A 25599-nucleotide genomic window follows, 5' to 3' on the forward strand; every position below is an offset into this window, starting at 1 on the left:
AATACTATGTCGTTCCTTCTCCTGTAGAGTCTAAGCAAGCACTGCCAAAAAAATACATTCCCCCCCCACCTCCACCCTTAGGATCAGACACCATTCAAGTTTCAAAAGGAGAGCGAGGAGGTGAAAGTTTCCATTCCATTTCTAACTTAGGAACATTTAAAGGTATTTAAAGTGTTTTTTGAGTAGGGTGGTGAGTTAGGTACTGAACGTGGTAGGAGATGCAAGTTTTGCCTACTCCCAGAGAAAGCCAGCAGCGCAAAAAGTCCAATATAGTTCCATATGCAAGTGATAAAACCAGACGTTGGCAAATTAATCTCTCTTATTCACAGTGTAGGTTGTTAATTGTTCTCTCTGCTGGCTGTCGATTTAATGTGAAATTTTCATTCCCCATTCAAGATGGAAAAAGTTGTGGCTGAAAATGTTAACATTTGCATTTTTATTTGTTGATTTATTTAAAGGACAGGCTCTCTTACAGCAATCCATCACTCAGTGACACCCCAAATATGAATAATGTATTGTAGACTTGCGGTTACAATGTGTAATAAGTGCCAGAGACAGTAGAAGAATGTTAACTATGTTGCAAATGTAATATTTATCGACTCATAGTTTATTGCTTTCGAGGTTCAATAATACTGACCATAGGACATTAATATCACTTATCTTGATTTTAGTTGGGCACCTCTGTATGTAGAAATAACCCATCTATCTCATACTTACAAAATAAATGTGAATTTTACAATGCTTTGTAAGAAGTGCATTATAGGTTTCTTTGCTTAGTGCTCACAATTCTCCTTTTCTGCCTTCTCATTTACTTACATATGACATTGATCCCACTGTAATTGCCTGACCCAGATGGTGAGCACCTCAGCACTCCTGTAGAGACTTTATTTACTGGCTGCATTATGATCTTGTGCCTCTGATGGTGTTTGGACCAGGTCTCTCTTCCTGTTAAAGACCCCTGTGAAAGGAGACTGTTGGATAGTTTTCTAGTGCTTCTGTCAGAAAAGATGATGGCTGAGAGGCTAAAACAGAGATCACTTCTCTTTTGGAAAGGCATGCATAGCAAATCTGAATCATCTCTCTTTTAGAGGATTGTGGCTATCAGAAATAGAAGTCTTTAATTAGGTCAACAGTTGTTATTATAGACTTGGCGTTCATTTTACAGAGGAACTTTTAATCAATGAATACTAATATATTAGAGCAATTTTGGAAGATTAGGATTTAAAATTCAATGGGTTTGAGAACCAAAATTGTCTTGATGGTCTACGTAAGAAAAAAAATTTGCAATAAGGCTCTGCTACGGTAGCAAATCCACCAGTAATAATCTTGACTGTCTTCAGTATTTGCTCCAGAGTTTTGCTTCAGAAACTGGCTCAGGCTGGGCAAACGCTACTCCTTTTCTATGCCGTTCAGTTACGACCACTAAAAGCTTTGAAATCTCAGGGGTGAAAAGCAGATGTGAACCCAGGACTGGGATCAAAACCAAATTTAACAATGGGAATTTTCAAGCCTATGTTGAAATCAGATTTCACCTGTGAAGCCTGGCTCTTGGGAAACTTGGAATTGGGTTCAGCCATGAAAATGATAAGCCTTGATTATATTTCATGTTGTAGACATAAAGTAAATTCTGAAATGGCATTCTGTATTTACATCTGAGGTTATCAAATTTAACACGTCATCAGCTTCTGCTTCTTTACTGTGTGTAACTGAAACACCTATTTGTGTCAAAGCAGCCAACCTAATAGCTGCTTTGTCATAACAGTTTTGGTGTGTCCATTGCTGACAATGAAAATCATATCAGGAAATTCTGACTTGCAGTGTGAAAGGATTAATGTTAATTAGCAACTGTTGGCTGTAATTGTCACCCTCATTAAAATGCAGAATTATGTATTTCTTAGTTATAAATAACCTTTCTAATTGTACTTGATGTATGCCAGTTTAATCAAAAAGTACACTTGCAAACAGGCAGATATTTGCATTAATCTAGCACTGGATCTTTGAGTCTTTTTTGATCGTCTTTTATTCCAAAGTTGACTAGTTGGGGGAGGTCTATTACAGCTACATATCCTTTACACTTTTTTTTTTTTTTTTCCCAGCTCTGGGGTCTGACAGGATTTTGTATTAAAATGAGGGGAAATGTCTTCTGGGAATGTTCAGTGCAACAGAAAATGTGTCAGTTTTGAAGTAGTTGGCAAGGTTTCCATCATTCAGTGGTATGACAATAACTTGATTGTAGTTTGAAAGTAATAATAACCAAAGGAAAATAGAGTACAAATCATATTATGAAGCTGATTTAACTCTTTAAGTCTGCTTCTTATTATCATTTTCATTGTTATCTTAATTAGGTTTTTTACATTTTTTTGCCCCCAAGTGCTTTTGCAGGTTCTGAAATACCATGTTAAATCTTGTGAACTTTAGTTCACTGGGTATGATTTTCTGCTTTCACTTGTATTCACAGCAATGAAAAATTAGTCTCAAAATATTTTTCTGAAAAAATATTTTTTTAAAAAGTATTTTCAGGTTCCATCTGTGCTTTGCTTTACTCCTTTGTCAAAAAAACTGATTTGACTCTCTTTTCTTCATCCACTGATCTCTCAATGCTCTGCATTGTAGCTTTTTCTTGATTACTGTGATGGCAATTTCTACAGAGCTTGGCAAATCAAGACCAGTCTTGGTCCTTTTGTCATGGTTCTCTAAGAAACCATTCTGTGTGGTTCTCTTCCTAGCACTGTAGCTGCTTCTCTGCTTCATCTCCTTCAGAGGAGTTGCGTCTTGTTTTTTGTTTTTGTGGGTTTTTTTTGTGGATTTTTTTTTTTTTGTTTAGTTTTAAGAGGTGGGAGGAATTGAGTGTACATCCAGAATAGTCACATCTTACTTTAAAAAGCCATTCTGCCAAAATGTGTCTCTGTCATACTTCCATCACATTGCCTATGCGTTAACGTATTCCCCTTTTTCTGTCTCCTTCACCTGCCTGGGCTTTTCAGGCTGTAAACTCTCCAGGGCAGGATCCTGGCACAGTGCATCTCTGTGCTTGGTTGGTCCTTGTAATAACGCTGATTAACTGCGATGCTACTATAGTTAGGGTGGAATTCATCTTGCTTATCTTGAGACAACCGAGCTAGTTACCCTCAGCTCCTTTTATCATCGATGACTTATTTTAGGATCAGCTAAATCACCTTTCGGTGATACCTGTCTTCTCCTGGACTGTAAAATAAGCCCAGCGCGCACTGGCATCTTATCCCTCTTGTAACTGAATGTGTGGAACTAAAAATAAGTTGTTTGTCATTCATATTTTGATTATGGATTGGAGGCAAATGCAGGGTTAACCTACGTGCTGCATGGTCAGTGCCTTGATAATTAACACAGTTTTAATGCTCGCATTGTAAGTCAAAGGGGTAGGTACCAAATGGTCTGGGGGGCGGAGTGGGTATTTATGATTGTGAATGTACAGCATCTTCCTCGGTGGAATGTGAGCTTGAGATATGGTAATGTGTTTAATAAAAATTGTGGTGATGAAAAGCTGGGGAGGATGGAAGTTGTCACTGCTTTGGAGAATCCTTTTTGGAAGTGAGATGAAGTGATGACGCCCCGTAGCTTGAACATAGGTGACCAGGATACTGCAGTGTTTCTGAGGTCTGAGCAGGGCCGTCACTTCCCACCTCTGCTGGTCAAATATGATGTGCATTGGGAGATGGTATCAGCAGGCAGACACATCTCTGTCTTCTCAATTATTTCCAGCTGATGAATTGCCTACTTACAAAAGAAATCCTTGCCTCTCTGTCATTTAAGGACACTAACCAGCACTTTATACTATCTGCCCCATTTCCAGTTATATATCTACTTTTTTTCCTTCATGATATTCTAATTCTCTGCCTCAATGAAGACATCCAGCTGTTTTTTTTTTTTTTTAAACTACTGTGAATAGCACAGTATAAGCAGCAAATGCCATCTCATTATTTGTCCTTACTCTGGGCCACTTCTGAATGCATTAAAGAGTTCAGGCCCTAACAGATTTCTCTGAGGCTCCACTGGTGACCTCCCTGGCCACTTTGTAGCAGGACAATTCTAATATTTTCTCTTTACTTCCTGTCTTTTAACCAGTTATCTCTCCATTAATGGACTTTCGTCTTAGTTTATGGCAACTTTTAAGTCCTTGGTGATAGATTTGCTGGAAAGCTTTTGGAACTTCAGATAGACTATATAAACTGTATTTTCCTTTTTTCATATGCATAACAACTCTACAAATCTAGTAAAGGGCCCCCCATGAATTACTACTTAATATAAAGGCTCTTCACCACTAGGTCAAGTTTATTGATTCTTTGTTATAATTCTTATCAATCTGCTTGTTCTAAACATCAGACCTCCTCATTTGTAGATTTCTACATCATTGCAGATCCCTTTAAAAAACCCCTACATTTGTCAACTTTCAGTGTTCCAGAACTGAGGCGGTTTCAGGCAGTTAGTTGCACACTATAGTTCATAGTTCAGCTATCTCATACGTGAACTCCTTCAGAAGTCTGAGCAAGTACCAACTGATCCCAGCAAGTTATTATTGTTCATTCTGTTGATTTGTTCTGTAATGTGTTTATATGACACTTCAACTTCAGACAGGTATTCCACTGTGTCCTCTGTGGCTTCAGAAACTACCTAAGTTCCTGCATAGTGCTTATGTATCAGCTCATTGAGCTTTTCTGCTGTGGCCTTATCAAACTTAGGTACTCCTTTTTGACTTTATCTCCTCTTGGCTTTCACAGATACTCAAACTTCCTACTTTTGATATATTTGAAGTGTTATTTGTTATGAGACCTTATGCTTTTAGCAGGATGACCCTTAATCTTTGGCTGTGATTTATTGTGAGTTTTGGTTTTGGTGGGGGGTTTTGTTTTTACTGTTGGTTTGTTTGTTGTTTTTTTGTTGTTGTTGTTGGTTTTTTTTCTTGATTTATCCATTTGTTGTTTGCTATTTTCTTTATTTGGACCTAACTGGACATAACTGTCTCCTTTACTGTTCCACTTAACTGGTATGACTAATCTTTCTGCAGTCTTTCTCCATAGGTTGTGTGTCCTTTTTTGGAGCCCTAGTGTAAGTACTAGACAAATGTATGCTATTTGCAAATATTTTTACCCTTTTAACTGCCCCTATTAATTTCTTTTTAAGAAATTTTCTCATTTTTATATTGTTTACACTTCTGAAGTGAAAGACTGCTATAGAGTATTTTTGCTCCATAGACATGTTGAATTTAAGTACATAATGTGTGTTGTTACACACAGTGATGTTGGTTGTCGCGTCTGAGCTGGACTGCTCCCAAACGTGAGAGGGATTTTGTGGAATGAACAACACAACAGACTAGGACTCTTCAGCTTGGAAAAGAGGTGGCTAAGTTTACGATACTATTAAAAGTTCGTAAAATCAAAAGTGACACGCAGAAAATTAATAGGGAACAATTCTTCATTGTCGTATCTACTGGAGAAACTGGTGGCCATCAGACAGAACTGTGAGATGGCACATTCACAGCGTGCAACATTTAGACAGAGACCAGAGGTCCAGTTAGCTCGTATCCTGACTTCTTGCTGTTATTGTGTTAAGTCCATGTACTCCAAGATTGTCATTGTGGTTTTCTCTAATTTAGCCAGCTTTTTAGATAAAGTCAGCCATAATATATGGATTATAATAATGATTTTTAAATAACTACATATTCATTTCTTAATGTTCTTGTTGAGACATTTCTCATGTGGAGAAACACAATATCCGAGTATAAATCTCAACCTCATAATATTACATGTCTGGAATTAGTTCAATAGGACATAATAACAGAAGATTCAGGCTCTGATTTTTTCCTGAAATAACCAAGGTATCTTCCACATTTGGGTAGGGAAAGTCATGGCAGTGTTTCAGTGTAAAGACTATTGAACTGTTAAATATATTTTTGTTTTGTAGGCTGTCCAACATTACTTTTGGAGAACCCTGAATCATGTAACATACCTTCTAGTTTTTTGATACAGATTTGAGAGAAACAAGGAGTTGTTAGTGCAGTCCCTGGTTACAGATCTTTGTTCAAGCAGAGTGCACCAATTTTTACTGTGGGTGTCACTTGTTTCTCTTCCTACATCAGATTTCCTCCTCAAAAACACGTTATTGAACATTGTTAAGTTTGACTTTGTGATGGGCTGTGACTAGAACACTAAAATTGTCTCCTCAACATTTAAATGATCTTAAAGGAAAACAGTATCTTAGAGGTTTTTTCACTATTTATTTAGTTGTAGATACTGATTATATTTAACATTTAAATTTCTCAGTGCAATGTGCTTCTAGCTCCCAGGTAATTTGGGGTCAAATACTTTGATCCATTTTGTATTGTCTATGAGGTGGACTTCATTTATGGCCCTCCTGGAGGGGCAAAAAAAGACTAAGTAAGCTAAAATATTTATTTTAGTCTGAGTGTATTGGGAGGGAAGTAATTTGAAAACATAATGGAAAATTAAGCCTTTTATTGAAGAAGAAAAAAAAATAAAATGTTCTGTCTTCCCCTCCTTCCCCCCCATATAAAGTTAGCGCTTTCTGCTTTAATAGAGGTGCCATAAGTGTTGGTTTTCTCCTTTGGTTCTTCCCACCCATAAGTTTTAAAGGATTTTGTTTTGATATACAGCTGAAGAACATAGTTAAAAAAAAAAGGCTTTTAAAGTTCTTTTTTCTGTAAAAAACAAAGACATTCCAGAGTACTAATATATAATTTATGTATTTAAAATCTTTTAAAGGAGATTCTCAAAGCCTCTAATGCTATTGTACTTCTAACTTCCATTTTTGCTTCATCTGCATTGAATCATCTTTTACTACTTAAAACAGAAATTGGGTTTATTGAAACATTTCAGTTCTGATTATTTTTTAATAAAGATGAAGAAGTCTAACCTAATGAAATCACTGGAATGAAATGACAAAAATTTTAAAAAAATTAGTAAGCTGAAGACTTGAGGATTTTATTAAGTCACATTTGGCTGTATGTTTCTCTGTGTGTACTGTCTTGGATCAGCAGGGTGAGAAACATGCCTTGTAAGGAATGACCTTTGCACTGAGTGACTTTTTCTGTTACATTTCCACAAGGGCTACTGGAAACGTGTTACCAATAGTACTCGTGTATGTAACTTCTGTGCCTGTGATCACGAAACTGTGGTTTGAGATGAGCAGTAGTACTGAATTCAGACTTTTTCTCCCCCATTGTCCAGACCTATAAATATATTTTTTACAGTCTGTCATTCTATCAGGTATCTGTGAAACATCATAATGTACAAGCAGCTTTATGATTTATGGGTTTGCAGGGTTTTTCATACTCTCAGAAATAAAATGCCTCTGCAGGTTTTCTGCTAATTCAGTGTTACACTGTGTAGGTATGTTTGTGGTATAAAGGATGCAGTTTGTAACTCACTTTGCAAGTCTTGAATCTGAGGTGGCATGTTCTTGTAATTGTGTCTGTGCCCTGTACGTGGATCTGCCGGCAATTTTTCAAGCTCTGCTTTTGTTCCAATGACCTTGCCCTTGCTGAGGAGCCTGCCTTGTTCCAGCACTGCCTTCCCTTTTTACTGTAACAGGTGAAGCAATTCCTAGAAGGACTTTAACAGTGCTCCAGCTGCTGCTCATCCCAGCTTCTGCTTGACTCTGTTAATTGCTCTGTGCATCCCTGTTCTTATCCATATGCTTGGAATTTGGAACATGCATATCCACCGTGTTCATAGGCAACAAACCGACCTAATAAGAGATATGTCCTCTCTCCCTCCTCCTTCTTTGACGAGTTCAAATCTCTTCCAGTCTTCTTTTTCCTATCTCCTAATGGCATCTCAGCTCCTAGATTTCTAGCTATGAAAGAAAAGTGTACTTTCTTAACTCAGCCTGCAGTGACAGCTAGATACTACTGTGATGAGCATCTTAAGCAACGTGTAGATCACTAGAATGTACAGGCCTATTATAATTATCAGTACAATTTTGTTGCTTTCACTCCTTTGTTTTGTTATGAACTTTTTAGCAGCAGACCATTTCTAGCAGTGCACAAACCGTAACATCACATGACATCGACTTTACTCAAACCAGAAGATTTTTGTGCCAAGGTTGTAACATTGTATCATTACTTCATTGTATCTGTGTGAAAATTTTAATTTCACGCCCTGCGGACTTCACTGTCTCTGTGCTCTCTGCTCGTGTTGCTGCATAGAAGGGTAAGTCCCTGGGTCACATTCATTTTGTAGTGTGTGGGGGGGTTTTTTGGTTTTGGTTTTTGGGTTTTTTTTAAGTAAGAGTTTTGTTTCCTTTGAGAGATCTTTCTGTAAAGTTAGCTGGGGATTTCTGCCAGAAAAATATTTGCAATCTTAAAGTGAGGATACTAAAAGTATTTTTACTAAGTTTCTTAAAGTGTTCTTATGACCTTCTTATTCAAAACGAAAAAATGTCTGTGGGGTTGTGTGCCACACTGTGATGTATTTGTACATGAATAGATGCAAGTGATTTGGTAAAGTATGTGGGGAAGGGAGGAAAACCGTTGTTTAAATAAGTCATCAGGTGTCCCATACATCCAATCTAGTTTTAGTGAGTTGCAAACCTTTCTGGGCAGAAGCCCTTGGCTAATGTTTAGATTGATTTATGGGGCTTCCTGGTTTGCAGGCATGGGCATTTTAAGCTTCCCTGGTTGCACCATGCCTGTACTGTTTGGGTAAATCTGAGTCTGGTCCTTGTTAGTCAGTCCTTGCCCTTTTGTCATACGCCGTCTGTGAGGTTTAATGTGTTTATGAAGAGAAATACGCTGCTATGAGGTCACAGAATAGCTGAGGTTGGAAGGAACCTCTGGAGGTCATCTGCTCCAAACTCCTGCTTAGAGCAGGCTACTCAGGACTGTGTCTATCAGATTTTGGATATCTCCAAGGATGGAGACTCCACAACCTCTCTGGGCAACCTGTGCCAGTCTTCAACCACCTTCATAGTAAGAACACTTCTTTACTTCCACTTGAATGGAATTGCTTGTATTTCAGTTTGTGCCCATTACCTCTTGTCTTCACTGGGCACCACCCAGAAGAGACTGACCCATCTTCTTTCCTCCCCTAATCAAGTATTTACACGCATTGATAAGATCACCCCGAGTTGCCTTTGCTGCATGCCAAACAATCCTAGCTCTTTCAGATTTTTCTTTCATGTCAGATACTTCAGTTCCTTAATTGTCTTCGTTGCCCTTCAGTGGACTCGCTCAAGTGTGTCCATGTCTGTTGTGCTGGAGAGTCCAGCACTGGACACAGCACTCCAGCTGCATCCCACCAGTGCTGAGTCAAGAGGAAGGATCACCTCCCTAGACCTGCTGGCAGTGCTGGCCTTTCCTGGTTTATGTTGTTTTTTGTCTGCCAGGACAGCGAGTGTCCAGGTCCTTCTCTGCAAAGCTGCTTTCCAGCCAGTCAAACCTGGCATGTGGTGGTACCTGGGGTTATTCCTCCCCAAGTGCAGGACTTCACGTTTCCCATTGTTGAATGTTGTGAGATTCTTGTGGGGCCGTTTCTCTTTTCTCTTGCCTGTTGTGGTCCCTCTTAGTACACTTTCTGGCCCCTCTCAGCCTGGAATATATTCAGAAGAGTATGAGAATGAGAGACTTAGCATCAGTCTCTTGAGCTGTTAACTGCCGTGCCGTATTTTGCAGCGTATCAATGACCTTATGTAGTTTCTGACAGAAACGCGAGCTGTCCGCAGGTGTATGGTTATCGAAAAGTAATCCTGCAGAGCCCGAGATCATCTTTGCTAGTTACTGCTGGGAATGAACAAACTAAAATTTCACTTCCCTGCCCATCTGTTCAGCAACCGAAAGCAGGTAATTTATCTCGGTGGGGCACCTATCACCTGTGTAAAGTTTTTAAAAGAGGTTGTTAGTGTGTGCTGACTACAGCCAAGGGACACCAGGCCTGAGCGCTTTGTACTCTGTGCTTTACTGCTGTTTTTTTCTGTAGGGTGCCTTCTAACTTGGTACTTGCACAGTGTCAAGCCTATTCAGTGCCTGTGTCCCTATGAAGCTTACAGTGACTCTACCTGCTTCGCCACGTGGCACGCTCTTGTGCCGACTCCTCGCCAGCAGTCGCCTCTCTTTGACATGCTGAACCAGGCACTGCCAACACGCTGTATTTTTTACAGCTACTGTTTTATCTCAGTGGCTTCTCTTGAATTATGTATCCTCATCTTTGATGTATGAAATCTCAGCTGATTTAAAGATTACCCCAGAGAGTTCAGCACACCTGGAAATGAGTGGAGCGGCAGATAGTCCCAACCCTTCCACACTGAGTGCCGAACAGAAAGTTTTACAGCAGTTGGGTACCAGAACACAAATTTTATGGTAGGGTTGTTTCTTCACGTGTGGTCTGCACCAAGAAATCAATATGTTGGGATGCCAAGTATTTGACCTCAGGTGCAATTTTTGTTCTCGGGTAAATTGAAGTGAGTGAGTTCAAATAAAGAGCTGGCGAATAGGGAGATCGTGGGCTGTTCTGTTAGGGCTGGGCACCGAGGGTTTCACTAGATAGGGTACCCGAAATTGTGTGTGCCTGTCACTTGGAGGTGAGTAGAACAGAGTAAGTGCAAATCTGGCTGAAAAGCAGTTGGTATCTGATGTGAGGCTTCTGACTATGTTATGAAGGAAAAAAGCAACTGAGCATAAACTACATTAACGTCAGCAAGATACAGAATCACAAGGCATATAAAGCTTAAGCGCTCTAGCTTATGAAGCATACTTCAGGTTCTTCGTTGGGTGTTGTGGTCCCTCTGCTCCCTGAAGAAATTAGACTTTAGATGAACTGCAAGGTCCTATTCACCTCTCTTATGCTGGCATAGCTGGCATAAAAGATGATGCCAGTTACTATGTCATTAGCCTTAATGAAGTGATACCAAGTAAAAGTTGAGAGCAACAAGCAGAGCTCAAGTTTGTTCTGCAGTCTGGGCAGAAAAATGGGCTTTTTGCAAGGCAAAATGTGTCCATTCTCTGTATTTTGACTGTTACTATACCTTAAATTTTAATTCCTCTGGATTTCTAAGGAGTTTCAACCTATTAGCTCCCCACCACACCATCCTGTATAAAGTTCTTTTCTCTCCAAACTCTCCTGCTGTGCACCCAGCTCATGAATAGAGAACAGCAAGGCATTATTTTTTTCCTAATAAATGTTCTTTTTAAAGTCAAGCATCTGACTGAACACTTTCCCCTCACTACTTGGTTACTTCTTCCCTTTCTCTTTTTCTCCCTGTTTGCTACCCAGGGATGGCTAGCGCAGGGGCTATCGTCATGGCCTTGCTGTTCCAGGGATCAGGAGCTTGGAGATGTTTGCATTTACCTCTGGAGTGTAATTCTGACTGATGGGTTCTTATCAGTTTTGCCAAGTCCATCCATCCAATTGTCTATTTCTGTTTTGAAGACCAAGCAACCATAAAGTTGAAAACTGTGTTGTATTTTTGGAATCTGAAATTTCAGACAATGCATTTATGAATTATTTATGGGGAATATGTTTTCAGTAATGTGCAGCATAAAATGGAATGAATGCATATCCATACTTGCCCTGAACTCTCCAAAGTGCATGCTAATAAACAGAATGATAACCTACCATCACTTTTGCCCTGTAAGATTTACAGTGCAAGCATTTTTTTATGTGGTTTAATTCAAGTCAGTTTGTCAACTTAAAGCTCTAGTGTTTTGTTTTAAAGTACAACTTGGTGAGTGATTTTCTATTACTTAAAGAAATCTAACTACTTTTTCTCCCCTATTTCAGGCAGAGTTGGTGTCTGTAAATTTTTCTAGTCATGCTGGCATAGAGCCACGCTAAATTATGCTTTAATTCACAATTAGAAGGAAGTGGCAACTATGCAGAGCAGCAAACCTTTCATTTAAAATAGCCATTACACGAGATCATGATTCTACAGAATGATTAAGATATTGAAGAATAATTAAGATATCTTTAGATTTTTGGCCATTTAGAAGTGCTGGGCTTATTTAAATTTTTTAAAGCTTCCTGAAACAGCTTTTTCCTTAATGACAGTAATACAGGACTCTATATTATCACAGTTTGGTGTTTACTGGTATCTGAATTGTCTAATGGTAACTTGCTTTCACTGATATAGCTGACAGGGCAGCTATAATTAAGAAACAGAAGAATTTGAGTATTGGATTTTGCTATTAAACACTCCATGCCACAGCAGAAGAAATGAAGCTGACAAGGAGGAAAGGAAAGATCATGCAGATCCACGGGAAGAGTTGGTGTTTAGGTACAGCAATTGGCTGTATGTAAAATATTTCACCAGGATAGAAAAAGAAAGAAAACAAAAAGATAAAATAAATAATTTCCAAGCATTCACTGAGGCATCTCATTTCCAGGGTGTAAAATAGAGAGCTTGCAATACTTATTCAGCCCAACACAACAAATTGCAGCAGGCGGGGAAGAAACCCAGCCCCAGCAAACTGGTGGCATTGGCTTCCATAGGGTCACGATTCCACCCCAATATATACTTAAAACTATCGCAGTCCGATTTTGCTCCTCTGCTCAATGAGGTTTTAAATCTTGCACAGCTAGTAGCACTTCTTGCCACAATGGTTAGAAAGTCAATGAAAGCTCACAGTTCAGTAACTAAATGACAAGGTAAAAAAATTTGGAATCATAAAATGGTTATAAGTGCTTGACCTAAAACTATGCAGATCTCCCAGTGACTGTAGAATTGAAGCAAAAAGTTGATTTATTATCTGGCAGGCTGGGAATTTGGACTGAGTTTATGAAAAAAGACAGATTGCTAATCCATGTAAATGGTGGTGGACTTTGCAAGTTGTATGTACTGAGGTCCCCCACCCCCCCCCAAGCCATGCCCCTTAAAATTGTTTTGTACTTATTTAGTACCCACAAAGTGCAGGGTGTAAGACAGTCCCAGCATTGCCAAAAGCACACTAGGAAGAAGAGATGAAACATGGAAAAGAAATCAAACTTAAGGGGCAACACTGAGAATAGCAGAGACAAGGTGCAGAATTGTACTGTGACTTACATATGCAACCCTTTGTCAGAGGCTTTAGTACGTTATAAAAGAAAAAGCACAGTTTTAAAGATGATTCATTGAATTAGAGATCGCTTTGAGGGGAAAGATGCTTGGGGACAAACTTGTAAGAGCAAAAAATTGAGAAGAGAGGCTGTTAAGGCAGAAGTAGGGGTATGAGGTACGGCAGAAAAGATGATGACAGCTTAGTTTTGGCCCAGAACAATAACGGGTGAAGATCTTGCTGAAGGTATGCTGTGATGACAGAGTGCTTAAAGGGAATAAAAGCTTAGCATGCTCTGAAGTGCAAAGTTATTATGTAATATCACAGCAGAATCAGGGCCCCAGGTGCTGTACAAACACCGAGGTTCATTTGCTGATCTGAAGAGCTTTCAGTCTTGATGAGACAGGAACGGGTGTGTGGGAGGGGAGAGAAGGACAATACAAACAGAGTGATTGCAGAGGTGGTTGTTAAACTCCATGGCAGTTCTATGGTTCTGTAATTTCTTTTATACTAAAACTTCATTCTAAATTTTTCTTCTCTTTCTGGCAGATCTGATTTAAAAGGCTTCTTTACTTCCCAGCACTCATGTCTTTGTTCACTCTCCCCCATCCAGGATTATTACAATCTCAGTTATGCCAATTCAGCTGCCTGCAGCCATACCTTAAAAGAAACAATCGGGGGGGTTTCTGTTGCTTTTTAGCTACCAAAAGCACAAAGAAACAGAACCAATGAAGATGCGATTTCAGTTGTATTTGACAGGTTGGCAACATGGCAGGAGGGCCTGAGCGAAAGTCTGATGATGAAATAATAGAAAAGGTTGAGTTGCCAGGAGCGAAGATGTTGGATAACTGTGGCCTGGGAGCATTGAGATGGGAGTGCGGAAAGGTGAGGAACGCAGGTGTTGGTCTCTGACTACTGGGTGAGTGAAAATTGTGTAACAGGGAGGAATGAGAGCATCAGTAATTCTTATTTCAGTAATGACAGCCAGTTGGATGCCATCACAGGTGAAGCCAGGGTGGAAACTGAGGAGGAAAAATCTCGTATCAGCCCTGCCTTAGGGACAAGTTTTTTGAGATGCTGTTGCTGGGTCTGCTGTCCTTTAGCGCACTGGCTGTGCTCGGTGTGCAAAAGGCCAGGGGCAAACCAGCACTGCTCAGCCCATTTCAAGGCCGGGTCCTCTTTAGCTCTCTCCTACTGTTTATGACACCAGGAAGACAGGGTTGTCCCATAACACTGCCAATCGCAGCTCATTTCGGTTAGCAAAGGTGTAATGTTGTTTCTCAATTCTGCTGCTTCTCTCCAAATTCTCCTGTGCAAAGGCTGTAATCTCTGGTTCCATTTGCAACAAGATGCAGTGATAATCGCTAGTAACCATACAAAATGAAACATTGAGTTCACTGGTGGTGTAGGTCTTGCAGCACACAGTAGTCTGTTGCAGTGCAGTGTATCAATACATACACATGAGAGAGGGACCGTCGGTGCGATGAAGCGGCAGCAAAAAGGCCGTTGTCATCTGGGTCCGCACAGAGGAGCATTGCTGGAGGGAGCTGATCTCCTCTCTGCTTCTGTGTAACCCCACCAGGGGAATGTGGTGCTCATTTCTGGGTGATCGCTTACTGGAAAGATACTGTCAAAGGTGCGAGGAGAGTGGCAAAATCTGTTGCTGTGCTGGAGGTATTGATTTATGAGAGAAGATTAAAATATGTGTGGCTCGGATAAATGTTGACTGAGACTGGAGCAGAAGGGAGAAACGTAGTAGGGAGAAGTATTTGCTCCAAAAGAGGAGATGGATTTCTCAGTACCGGGCCAGATCTTTAGCTATAAATAATTGTGTGAAGCTGGGAGGAAGAAAATCCTTTTTGTTTATCTCTAGCTGACTATCAGAAACATGTTCTTGTTTGTGGCACATACCTTTTCCTCCTACCATACTCCAAAGCGAAAATTCATGGAACATTTGTGGCACTTCCCGTGCTATTCTGATCTCCTTAATTGTATGTCATACCTTTCCCCCTGGACTTTGACTTATCTATTTAGACTGTGTGCTCTCTTTGGAGAGAGGATCACTCTTACAAGTGGTTGTAGAGCGAGTCCCCCTGATCCTGATCAAGGCCCTTTAGGTTATACTGTAGCATATAAATAAGTAATAATGGTAATGATAGCATGAGATATATTTGGCTGTGGAATGACTTCCCAAGGAGAATAGCGAGAGGCTGATTGTTAGCAACAAATGTGAGAAAGCACACTGTAGGGAGCGGTTCTCCGTCAGCAGGGAGATGGCTGGATGATCTAATAAGTCTTTTCCTACTCTAGGTTATGATTCTGTGAATACCGCCTCGGAGAGTTCTCTAAAAGTCTCTGATACCATAAGCTCTCTATTATGTGGGTGTGGGTTTTACAGTACTCCAGGAGGCTTTTGCTGAGGACATTGTGTAAATATATTCTGTTTTACATTGTGTGATGTATTTTAAATAAAAGGCTCAGATCTTTTTTTAATTGCTTTGAAATATTCTGCAGTCTGATCTTTTTCTTTAAGAATTAAGAAACTTTGAGATGCCTTTGGAAAATACAGACCTATTACAGGCAAGAAATATGTCCCAACCTGAAGTTGGTTTAAATCATATATATATATATATATATATATATCCATGTTGAATTTGCCTCCTCCCCCTGTATCCCACTGTGAGGTGTCTACTCTGAGTCCCAACCTGCATGAAAGTAAAACGGTAATCTCAGACTAACTGGCACAGTCCATTTGTCTCTGATTCTCAATTTAATCTTATTCGTTCTCTTGATGTTTCAGCCTCAACAGTTGCACTTCTCTGTGTTCCTCTTTTTTTTTTTTTTTTTTTTTTAGCGTCTTGAGAGTTAATACATAGGAATACCACCTGAGGGTGTATTTTGGTCACTGGAGGTGCAGTTCACATATGAAAGGCAAGGTCCCCTATCCTGACCTGTGGCCTTTCAGGGAATGACTGCAAAGTCAGCTTCTCTTTCTCAGCTTTCATTTCCTATCCAACCAGTCAGTAATGTTCACTGGCATGTTCATCTCAGGCTTGCTGGGACAAATAGCGTGCTGGTTTAAACCTGACTTATACAGCAGGGAGGGAGAGAAGAAAGAATCTGAGACATCATCTCAGAGGTATGGATCCTGAACTCGGAAGTCTGGTGACACAAAGAGGATCCAGTGGACATAATGCATTTGAATTTTCAAAAGGCTTTTGCCAAGGTTCCACACCAAAGGTTGTTAAAGAAATCAAGTTTCTGCAGAATTGGAGGAAAAGTCCTTTTATGGATTTGCTGCTGATTAAATGATAGCAGGCAAAGGGACTTAATGATCATTTTTCATAATGCAGATAATAAGCATTGGGGTCCCCCAGGAACCCACTGGGCTGGTTCTTCATTAGTGACCTGGAGCAAGAAGTGAACAGCAAAATCTGGATAACCTAATAAGTTTGTGGATGATACTAAGTTCCTTCAGATAGTCAAATGCCATGTCAATAGCAAGAAACTCCAAATAGGCATCAAAAATGAGTGAAGAAAACATTAATTTACCTAGGGAAAGTCATCAACACCATGCCTACATGATACTGAATTTGGAGCAGGTGGTGACAATTTGTGAAGTCAAAAGTTTCCTAAAAGCTAGTGGATACACAAGCCTTGGTGTACCCACATTTTGATTCCTTTGTGTACTTTTGGTCTCTGCCTCTCAAGAGAAACATAGTGGAAGTTAGAAAAGGTGCACAGGACAATTAAAATGATCAAGGGAATGAAGGAGCTGCCACAGAAGGAGAGACCAGAAAGCTATGCCTTTAGATGGAGAAAAACTGAATAAGAAAATGACCAGGGTTTGCAAAGTTGTGAGGTTGGTGGATAAGCTGAAAGTGCAGTGGTTGTTCAGCAGATCCCACCACATGAGAGAGGCTAGCTGCAGCTAATCCTTAAAAAGCACTTGATGACACTAGCTGGATATCAGATGAAAACAAATAAACAAAAGTATGTCTTTCAATAACAATGAACTTCCTGAGCTTGCTGTCACAGGACATTGTGGAAGCAGCAGGTTGAACGAGGAATTAGGCAAATTTGTGGACAGCAGAATGCTACATGGATGTTGGAAGGACAAGCCAGGGACATACCTCTAGCATCCCTGATGCAAGATGGATTGTGGATGAAAGAATAAAGATGGCAGAAAGTGTCTAGGACTGTTTAATTTGGGTAGAGTTCTGCCCTTCGCCCATAGAGCCTGGGTTAACTTGGGGGTGGGTGATCAGTCATCACAGACCGTTTTTCCAGATAACCTCAGGTTGTATCACTAGTGTGGCATCTTCAGGTTTGGCATAGTTTGGGTGCTGAGGCCACTTCTTATCTGTATCTGGTTTTTGCCTGCTTTGGTTAGCTCTGTTAGTTCCAGTCAAATAGGGATTTGATATTTGCTTTATAATAACAGTAAGCTCGGTTTCATTTTCTGTAAAATGGGTCTGTTCCCTGCCCCTTGAATGTGTGTTCAGCTGTGTTCAGCATTTGTAAAGTGCTTGGAGGCAGGCGGTGTTATATGAATACAAAATAGCATTAGGCTTTGTACTTTGGCACAATACTGTACCGTAATTCAAAGGCAATTCATGTAACATTAGTAAATCACTTTGAACTTTATGTTGAAAATATAAGCAGTAGTATAAAAATAAACCTTTTTATTTCCTCTGGTATATACAGTTAAATAAAGTAAGCCTATACAGCTACTAATCTCCAAATCCGTATTGCCAGTATGCTTTGTTGAAATGCCATCACCTTGCAGAAGAGACATTCTGTGTGTTTTGTACACATTTACGGTTAAAGAATAAATTTTCAGAGACTGTAAATGAAAAGATATCTCTGAACATTGTGATCAAATAATATCTGACGCTGCTTGTTTAAAGAAATATACATATATCTCACTGCCAGAGTATTTATGACTCTAATAAGTTTAGTTATTTTGCCTCATGGGGAAATTCCTGTTCCTCCAAATATCAAACTTGTTTGGGGTTGTGCTGTTTTTTCAGGAAGGAACAAATGATATTATTAGTTAAATGGGACTGTGCAATATGAAAATACAATAGCATAGTTTAAAAATTGAACAGCGTGTAAGAAATATAATGTATTTTACCAGCAATGGGAAATAGACAAACATTAAAAATTCAATGACATATCCCAAATGTCTAAATAAATAAACAAACATCACTGTTCAGCCAGTTGATGCAAGGATGCTCTGTGCATACCTTCAAGAGCACCATTTTCTCTAATATCCTGTGCAGTAATGAGTTCTCTGCATCACTTTTGCATAATCTGACCATTTTTTAGGTACTGTACATTGTGGGACTGTCTGAACTCCGATTGCCTAGTAATTTTTATGAGACAGAATACCAAGTGGTTTCAGGTGATTTCTCAGCAACCATCCTGGGAATAAGTGGTCTTATGGGTACTGGAGCAACAGCCACATTTGCCTGTTTGTCACAAAAATGCGAGTGCCTTCCTTCCCATTCAGTTTGGAAACACAGTGCAAAGTAAGATTCACCTGTATATGTTCAGAGAGTTATATTCCTGCCGTACAGGCAGTGAAACAGAAATACTGTGGAAGGAAGGATTCGTCTCTGTGCCAAACTGTGTTTATTTTTGTGCTGGTTTCCTCTTTAAAATATGAATGGTAGATGAGCTATTCTGAGTTGTAATACTTGATGTTCCCTCTTACTTTAGTTATGGACTACAAAACTTTTACATTAAGTTTATAAATTCTGCTAGATATTTATTTAATTAGGAGGCAATGCTGAAAGCTTCTAATAAAATTTCAAAAAGCACTTTAGTGGCTGAGGAGCCAAATTTCCAGCAACCTGTGTTAATTGTACAGAGGAGATTAAGGGAATACTGTCCCGGTACTGTGCAATGCCTGACCAGAATGGATTTAGCCACGCAGGTCACAGTTCTGCACTGGCCCAGCTGTTCTGGCTTGATCCTGGTGGTACCTACCTCTTGGATAATTTGGGCACCTCCATGCTTCTCTCTGAGCTGTATTTGAAATTTTACCTTCTATATTAAAAGCAAAGGTCAAATTTTGTCATTGAAAGAAGAGTTTCAAAGCTTACCTTGGTCTGTTCTCTCTGCTGTCATCTCTGTCCTCTTGCGTGTGGCCCTGCCTTCCTCATGCCTTGTGCAATAATTGTGTTTCCTCTCCTGATGGAATTTTTGGGGATTTTATGATCAGATTACTTTCACCAAACTCCAGCTGTCTAAATAGTTAGACTTCTAATCCAAACTCGTAGAATCTATAAATTTGTAATTTTTCTTCTCCCGTGATGAAACATGCAGACTTTCAAGCTAGAAAAGTTAGATGAAAAAATATACATGGGGGAAGTGTCAAAACGAGGCTTAGAAAAGAGATTGTTTTCCAGTCTGTTGCAGAGGTGCTCATTGACTTTCCAGCCCACTGGCAAATGTACCAAAAAAGGTGAAGATAGACTGAATTATCACTATCCTTAAAGGGACAGTTGTCCACCTCATTTTCCTTCTGTTGAGAGGGCAAAACCCATCAAAGGAAATGTGTGTAAGCATCTTGCACTGATGGGACATTTGGTTGCTTGGTTGAACATCTATACGTGAGGAATTTCTGTATGTGGCTTAATGTACAGTGCTGATACTTCCACAGAACATTTGGGAATTTTTTCTCCTTGGGAAGCATGAACAATGCAAGGGCACCCTTGGTTGTTAATTTGCATTAAAAGAGCGTTCAGTATTCACAAGCCAAGTTTGCCAGATCAGTTTCCTGTTTGAACTGTTCTGACTCTTGGGTGCCTGATCCTGCAGCTTTGACTTCTCTGAAGCCATTAACTGTTGTATTAATAATAATAATAATAATAGTAATAATGAAGCCTGTTTTTTACTTATGCATTTATTCAGATAGTGCAAGGAATACATATCCTGGTTTTAGAAAAAGTTGTATGTCAGAATTTGAGCATTCTGACTGTGTCTCTTTAAATATTCGGATACAAATAAATGTTGAGAAAATTGTCTTTCTGAGCTTCAAACCATTCTAGGTCTACTCTTTTGCCTCCAGCCAGATGCTGTCTGATGTTGCCTAGACAAACCAGGGCAAACCATTATCATGGGATTAAACACTAAATACCTGCAAGGAGCATTCTCTTTATCAGATAGCGCTCTGTTAGCAGAGTTCATTCACTTTATTGCATATATAACTGCGGTGTCAAATAGACTGATTTACAACACCTGGTCTTTTACATAATCTTTGCTATTTGCTGTGCTTGTAATCTGCCAAATCATTTAGCCTTCCTGATAGCAGAAATGCTGTAAAACTTAGATAAACTTGCAGAAGAAATGAACTCGAAGGTACTGCTGAAATCTAGGGCCTGCACGTTTGCTATAAATGCACTGACTGGTTTGGTTTCCCCCAACCTAATCTGTGATTGAATGTGGCTGCTGGAGAAATTGAAATTTTATGATAGCACTACAGTCAGAGGAGATAAGCATTTGTGTGCTAGACTAGATTAATCTAAAAAGAAGTTTTAGGTATGGCTAATGAAACCAGTGTATGTGTTAACTGGGTTTCTCTGGGGTTCAAAGCATCTGTGTGTATCTATATAGAGTCTAGTCCAAAACTTTCTCTACGTGAAAAGTCTAATATAGCTATGTGCTAGTTCTCACTGTCAGCGTGGCTTATTCCATCTTACGTTGGAGATATCTTTAAGGAGCCTCAGTTTTTAGAGGGTACTTTCTGAATGCTAATACAAAAACCAGACCACTCTAACCCCAAACCCTCATGTCCTTCTGAAATTCTTGGTTAGGGTTAGCCACTTACGCAGTCCAATTGAAACAAAACTAAAGCTCTATTTTTTTGGGGGTTTGAGTCATTTTTGGCTATTAAGGCTGATTTAAACAGACGGATAATAGAAAGACATGTAGACAAGCTTAAAATGTGAAAAAGAAATTTGCAAAAATGGGTTTCTGATTGGTTGAAATGCAAGCTAGTACATCCGAAGGAAAATAAAACAATCTATAGATAATCAAATAGAGGAGAGAGCCCCGTGAGGCAGTAATGTCAAGTTGGACTGTGTTATAAATGATGGTGACCATCAGATTGGAAGAAACAATAGCAATTGAAGGAAATGAGAGCTGACTTTTCCAAGCAATCACAGCATATCTCCAGTGGTTGCTGTTAACATCAGTACTAACCCATCAGTACCATAGTTAACTCCTTTGAGCAGAGGCAGTATTTCTGTGTCCCAGACATAAGTACGAGTTACATTGTCACGGTCAGTTTTCTGATGGTGGTTGGGACCTAACGCTCACCGCTGGAGCTAATGAAGGATATTTTGCATGGCATTGCTAGTTTAGGGAAGGAAGTCTTTTTACCTGCTGCTGCGTGATGCTACTGGACAGCACAAGTGGTAGTCTGCCCCTGGGAGATACATTGGCCACTGCTAATCTTTCACATCAATAAACTGTTGTGAATATTTGTACTTAAGGATTTTTCATCCCATCTGAGTTAAGGAACCTACCCCAGCTGTCTGACTTAGTTGTTTAGTCTTTCTAGGCTCCCGCTGTACTGAAAGGAAAAACAGAGGCTTTTCTCAAAGCAGGAAATATCTTGAGGTGTTTCCTCACATTATGGATGAACTCTTTCTGCTTACAAGAGAGGAACCATATGGAAACCAACTACACTGATACCTTAGGTTGGGTGCTGTGAATAATGTTCTGTGCATGTAAGTCGTTGAATACGTGAATTATTTCAGCGTTGGGAACATCAGGCAGGTTGGTACTAATGACAGGATAGAACAAAGGGGACTTTTGGGTAAAACTCTTGAGTGATATCTCTTAGACTGGAGAACGGCCTCCCTGGGGAAGCAGTGGAAATGGTATTGTTTAAGACATTTAAAATTGGACAGCAGAAAATATATTGTAATGATCAGTCCTGTGCTGGTATTTAGATCAGGTCTTGTCTTGTGTGAATATTAATAGGAAATCTCTGTCTGAAGTAACTGCCATTATTCAGTGTTCTTTACCAGCTAACGTTGGCTTGCAACCTTCCCCCACATCTGTACTCACACTTAAAGGACAGCCTGAGTAATGTTTGGCACCTTTGCCTTTTCTCTTGGTGCCTCAAGTGTTGATTTTGTATTGCCTTGCTTAGATTATATTCCTTCGGTGCTTCCACCAGACAGACCGTATAGTGCATAGAGATTTACAGGAAGCACATGTAGTTTGTGGCAATAATAATAAAGTCTCCTGCTGTTTTCAAATCCCTGGGAAACTAAATCAAGTGTAGAGGTCTATTCGAAAAAGTGCAGCATGTCTGTAAGTCACTTTACCATTACCTGTGTGGGTCTGCCTTGTACTTGTTTGGTGTATTTGGCTGTCATATCGCTGAAGCCTGTCCTCAGTCTCAGGGGTGCGACTAAGACATTACACACCTCAGATGGAAAAGCTGATGAAACAGCTTAAAAGAACCTGAGCACCCATGCTTTGCTTACCTCTTTTTCACTACCTCTTTGTTGGTATTCCTCATAGGAACCCATACACCAAAATTCATTCTGTGCTGGTGGCCCCCGTCAGACAAACCTAGGTCTAGCCTGAATTACAAAGGCAGGAAGACTGGTTTCAGTTCCTGCGTGACACTGTGATACTTAATGGAGCTCTGTTTTCTTGGTGTGTTTCTGTAGGTACGAAGCTTGTCTTCTTGACCTGGTTGAAGCTATGAGTCCGATATCTGCCCCAGGACACCTCTGCAGAGAGTCTTACAACAAGAACAAAATGCACACTCCTCGTCGTCCGAGCCACAGGCCGTCATCTTGGTACCAGACCCCTCGCAGCTCCAGAAGCAGAGTAGATGAGCTAGAGGAGAGCCGGCTCCTTGAGGACATTTTCTTCATTTGACATGCCTCATTGGTCTACAGCCCTTCTATAGAATTGTTAGGACCTTTCTATTGCTGATTTGTTTGTGTTAAAGTACCTTTTTTAAATTATTTGAGTGACAACTGCTAGTCTTCTCTCTTCTAAAACATAGCTAATTAGCATCCAGTTTCATTTTGGTTTTAGTAATCATGGCGCAAGAACATTGTTGGGATAGACCAATCAGAAAGCGTTAACCATTTTTTTATCCTAAACCTTTCATGTGCCAAGTAATCATTCTAAAATAGAATTTCTTTTTAATCTACAACGTTTTCTAATAGATTGAAGTCACAGTTTTGCCAGCCTCATATCGGAAGTATATTTCATTATCGATTTTTAGCTCTAAAGCAGTTTGCAAGAGCTGCCTAGCAGTCAAGAACCACCACGTTCAAAGTAGATTATTTTCTAATTAAACAGGTCTGTTTAAAACCTGGCATATTATAAAGGTACAAGCACTTTACTACTTTTTTCAGTGATTTTATGATCTACTTTTTCCTTCAACATTCTGATATTTAACATGCTGGGTTTTTAGGGAGTATATCGTAAGCTCAACTATACAGTGTCTATAACATTAATAGACTATGTTGCAGGTTGATGTACTAGGCATCCATTTGAAATATATTCCTCTTTAAATCAGTGCTATTTGACAGAGTTTATGTGCTGGGTAACCTAACCCTGAAATAGCAGAACACAGTCAGACATTGTAGTGATCCAAAACCTATTTGATGTACTTTTCAAAATGAAATACATAGTAGTGGCAGTATAAGAACAGTCTTAAGACATTTTCACTAACTTGCACTATTTTGATCCTGTATCCAGGCTCCATTGTAAATAAGACAAATCAGTAATTATTTCCACTAGCGGCTTGCAATGCACATTTCCCTGCCGACTTTAATTATTCATGCTGTATCTATTTCAGTTTATTTAAATGCACTTCCATCTACTGCATGTACTTGGTTATTTAAAGAAATGTGCCGAATTGGTAAAAATGACTGCAGATTACAGGATTAATGGTCATTTTCTCCACAATGCAGTGTTCATATTTTATTGTAACAGTAGCCACCGGCATGTGTTCGTAGAAATATGAGGCTAAAATACTCATTTTGCACAGTAAAATTGCAGCGAGGGAAAGGTAGAATTGAGCCAGTACAGGCAAGTTCTAGGCCATTTGCTCCCAAACACCACTTCGTGGGCCAGTACAGCTTTTCTGACGGTCTCCTTAGGCAACCCTGCTTATCTTAATGGCAGCAAGTTGCTGTACTGATCCTTGGGGTATTGCTGCTGCCTGCCTCCCGCATGCTTGCTCCTGTGCAACGTTTGGTGCTCTGCAAGGAGCGAGCAGACTCGGCAATGATGCCCGCGGTGCATCTCTGGTGAGAGCATCGGTGCAGGATATCTGGCACATGCCCCTGGCAGCACCGTGCTCTTATAGCAATGGAACAAAAGGAGAATGAAGGGGAAGATGAACCTCAGGTTACTCTGAGCTGTTTCATTCACACCCGGTCTTAATCACAAATTAGGTGGTATCCTTCTCTTGTGTCCCAGCTGAATGTTAAAAGCTGCTGGCAGGAGTTTAAAGGAGTGAGGCAGCATTACTGGACCAGAAAATGACTACTGTGGAAAGGCCCTGCTTGGTCTGTCCTGCTGTCAGTGAAGTATTATAGTTCTTTCCAATGTGTCCATCCGCTGTTGAATGTCCCTCTTGTTTTACTCCTTGAGCCTGCAAAGGGACAGGTTCCTGCTTAAAGCCCCAAAGATGCATTCTGTGCCCTGAGCCAAGTATAGCAGGTGGGGAGATAAGTTTTCTCATTCTGCTGGCTCAGTATTCTGCTTCTTTAAGAGGGCAGGAAGAGGGAGGGAAAGAAGAGAAAAATGTACAAGGAGCAGCAGAAAAACTGAAAAACCGTGAAAAAAAGACCATCACATAGATCTTAGGGTTTTGAGTTGGGTTTTGGTGTGTTTCAGTTTTGTTGGGAGATTTTTTTGTTAAGGTTTGGCATTTATAAAGAAACAGTTCTCTGATTTCAGTCCAATTGCTTCTCTTCTCTTTTTCCAGGTTGACTGAAACTTTAATTGCCTTTTCTAATAAGTGCTAACTGACCTTTTGAAACAGCAAAAAATACATGTATATCTCTTGAAAGGTGCCTTTGTGTACCCAGTCGAGAACACTGCAGGAGAGCATTCTGTTCTTTGGTTCTTGTGGGTGCCACTATTTAACTGCTTTAGGAGTCCTTATGATCCATTTTGTTCGTTAACAATTTTAATTCTGATGGTGACTTTTGACTTGAATCTACACTTTGGTAGTAGCTCTTTTTAAAAGGACATTGTCAGGGTTGTGGTCTCTGTGCTCAAGGTGGTATCCATCAGTCAGAGCTACATGGAAGGCATACATTTATGAAGCCAAGAATTGTAGAATTAAGGTGGTTGAAATGTCTGATGGGTGAAGACCTGCCTGTTTTAACTGTCTGTGAGATGTGGACGAAGAAACAAAAGCTATCAATTTGGTAGACCCTGTGAAAAATCATTTTTTATAATGCTGGCTCTTGCTCTAGTTATCAGCAGTACATTAGGAATAGTGTTTAGCAGTCAGTGCAAGCAAAGATATTTTGCCATGAGGCACTACAAAGTTGAAGTTATTAAAACATTTATAGCCT

At 39.8% G+C, this 25599-nt stretch overlaps 1 protein-coding gene across 1 annotated transcript in view; it reads left to right on the top strand.

The window, feature by feature from the left end:
• Positions 1-22943, top strand: part of KIAA1328 — a gene marked incomplete at its 5' end in the record, with an annotated part of 173059 nt that extends 150116 nt beyond the window's left edge. The window contains one exon of the mRNA XM_082498031.1: positions 22717-22943. Coding sequence (XP_082354157.1) covers positions 22717-22930 — 214 coding nt within the window. The 3' untranslated portion in view covers positions 22931-22943. The remainder of the gene's footprint in view (positions 1-22716) is intronic.
• Positions 22944-25599: the final 2656 nt, after the last annotated feature.

This window comes from Vanellus vanellus (assembly GCF_965231255.1).
Source record: "Vanellus vanellus genome assembly, chromosome: Z".
In the NCBI taxonomy this organism is placed as follows: Eukaryota; Metazoa; Chordata; class Aves; order Charadriiformes; family Charadriidae; genus Vanellus; species Vanellus vanellus.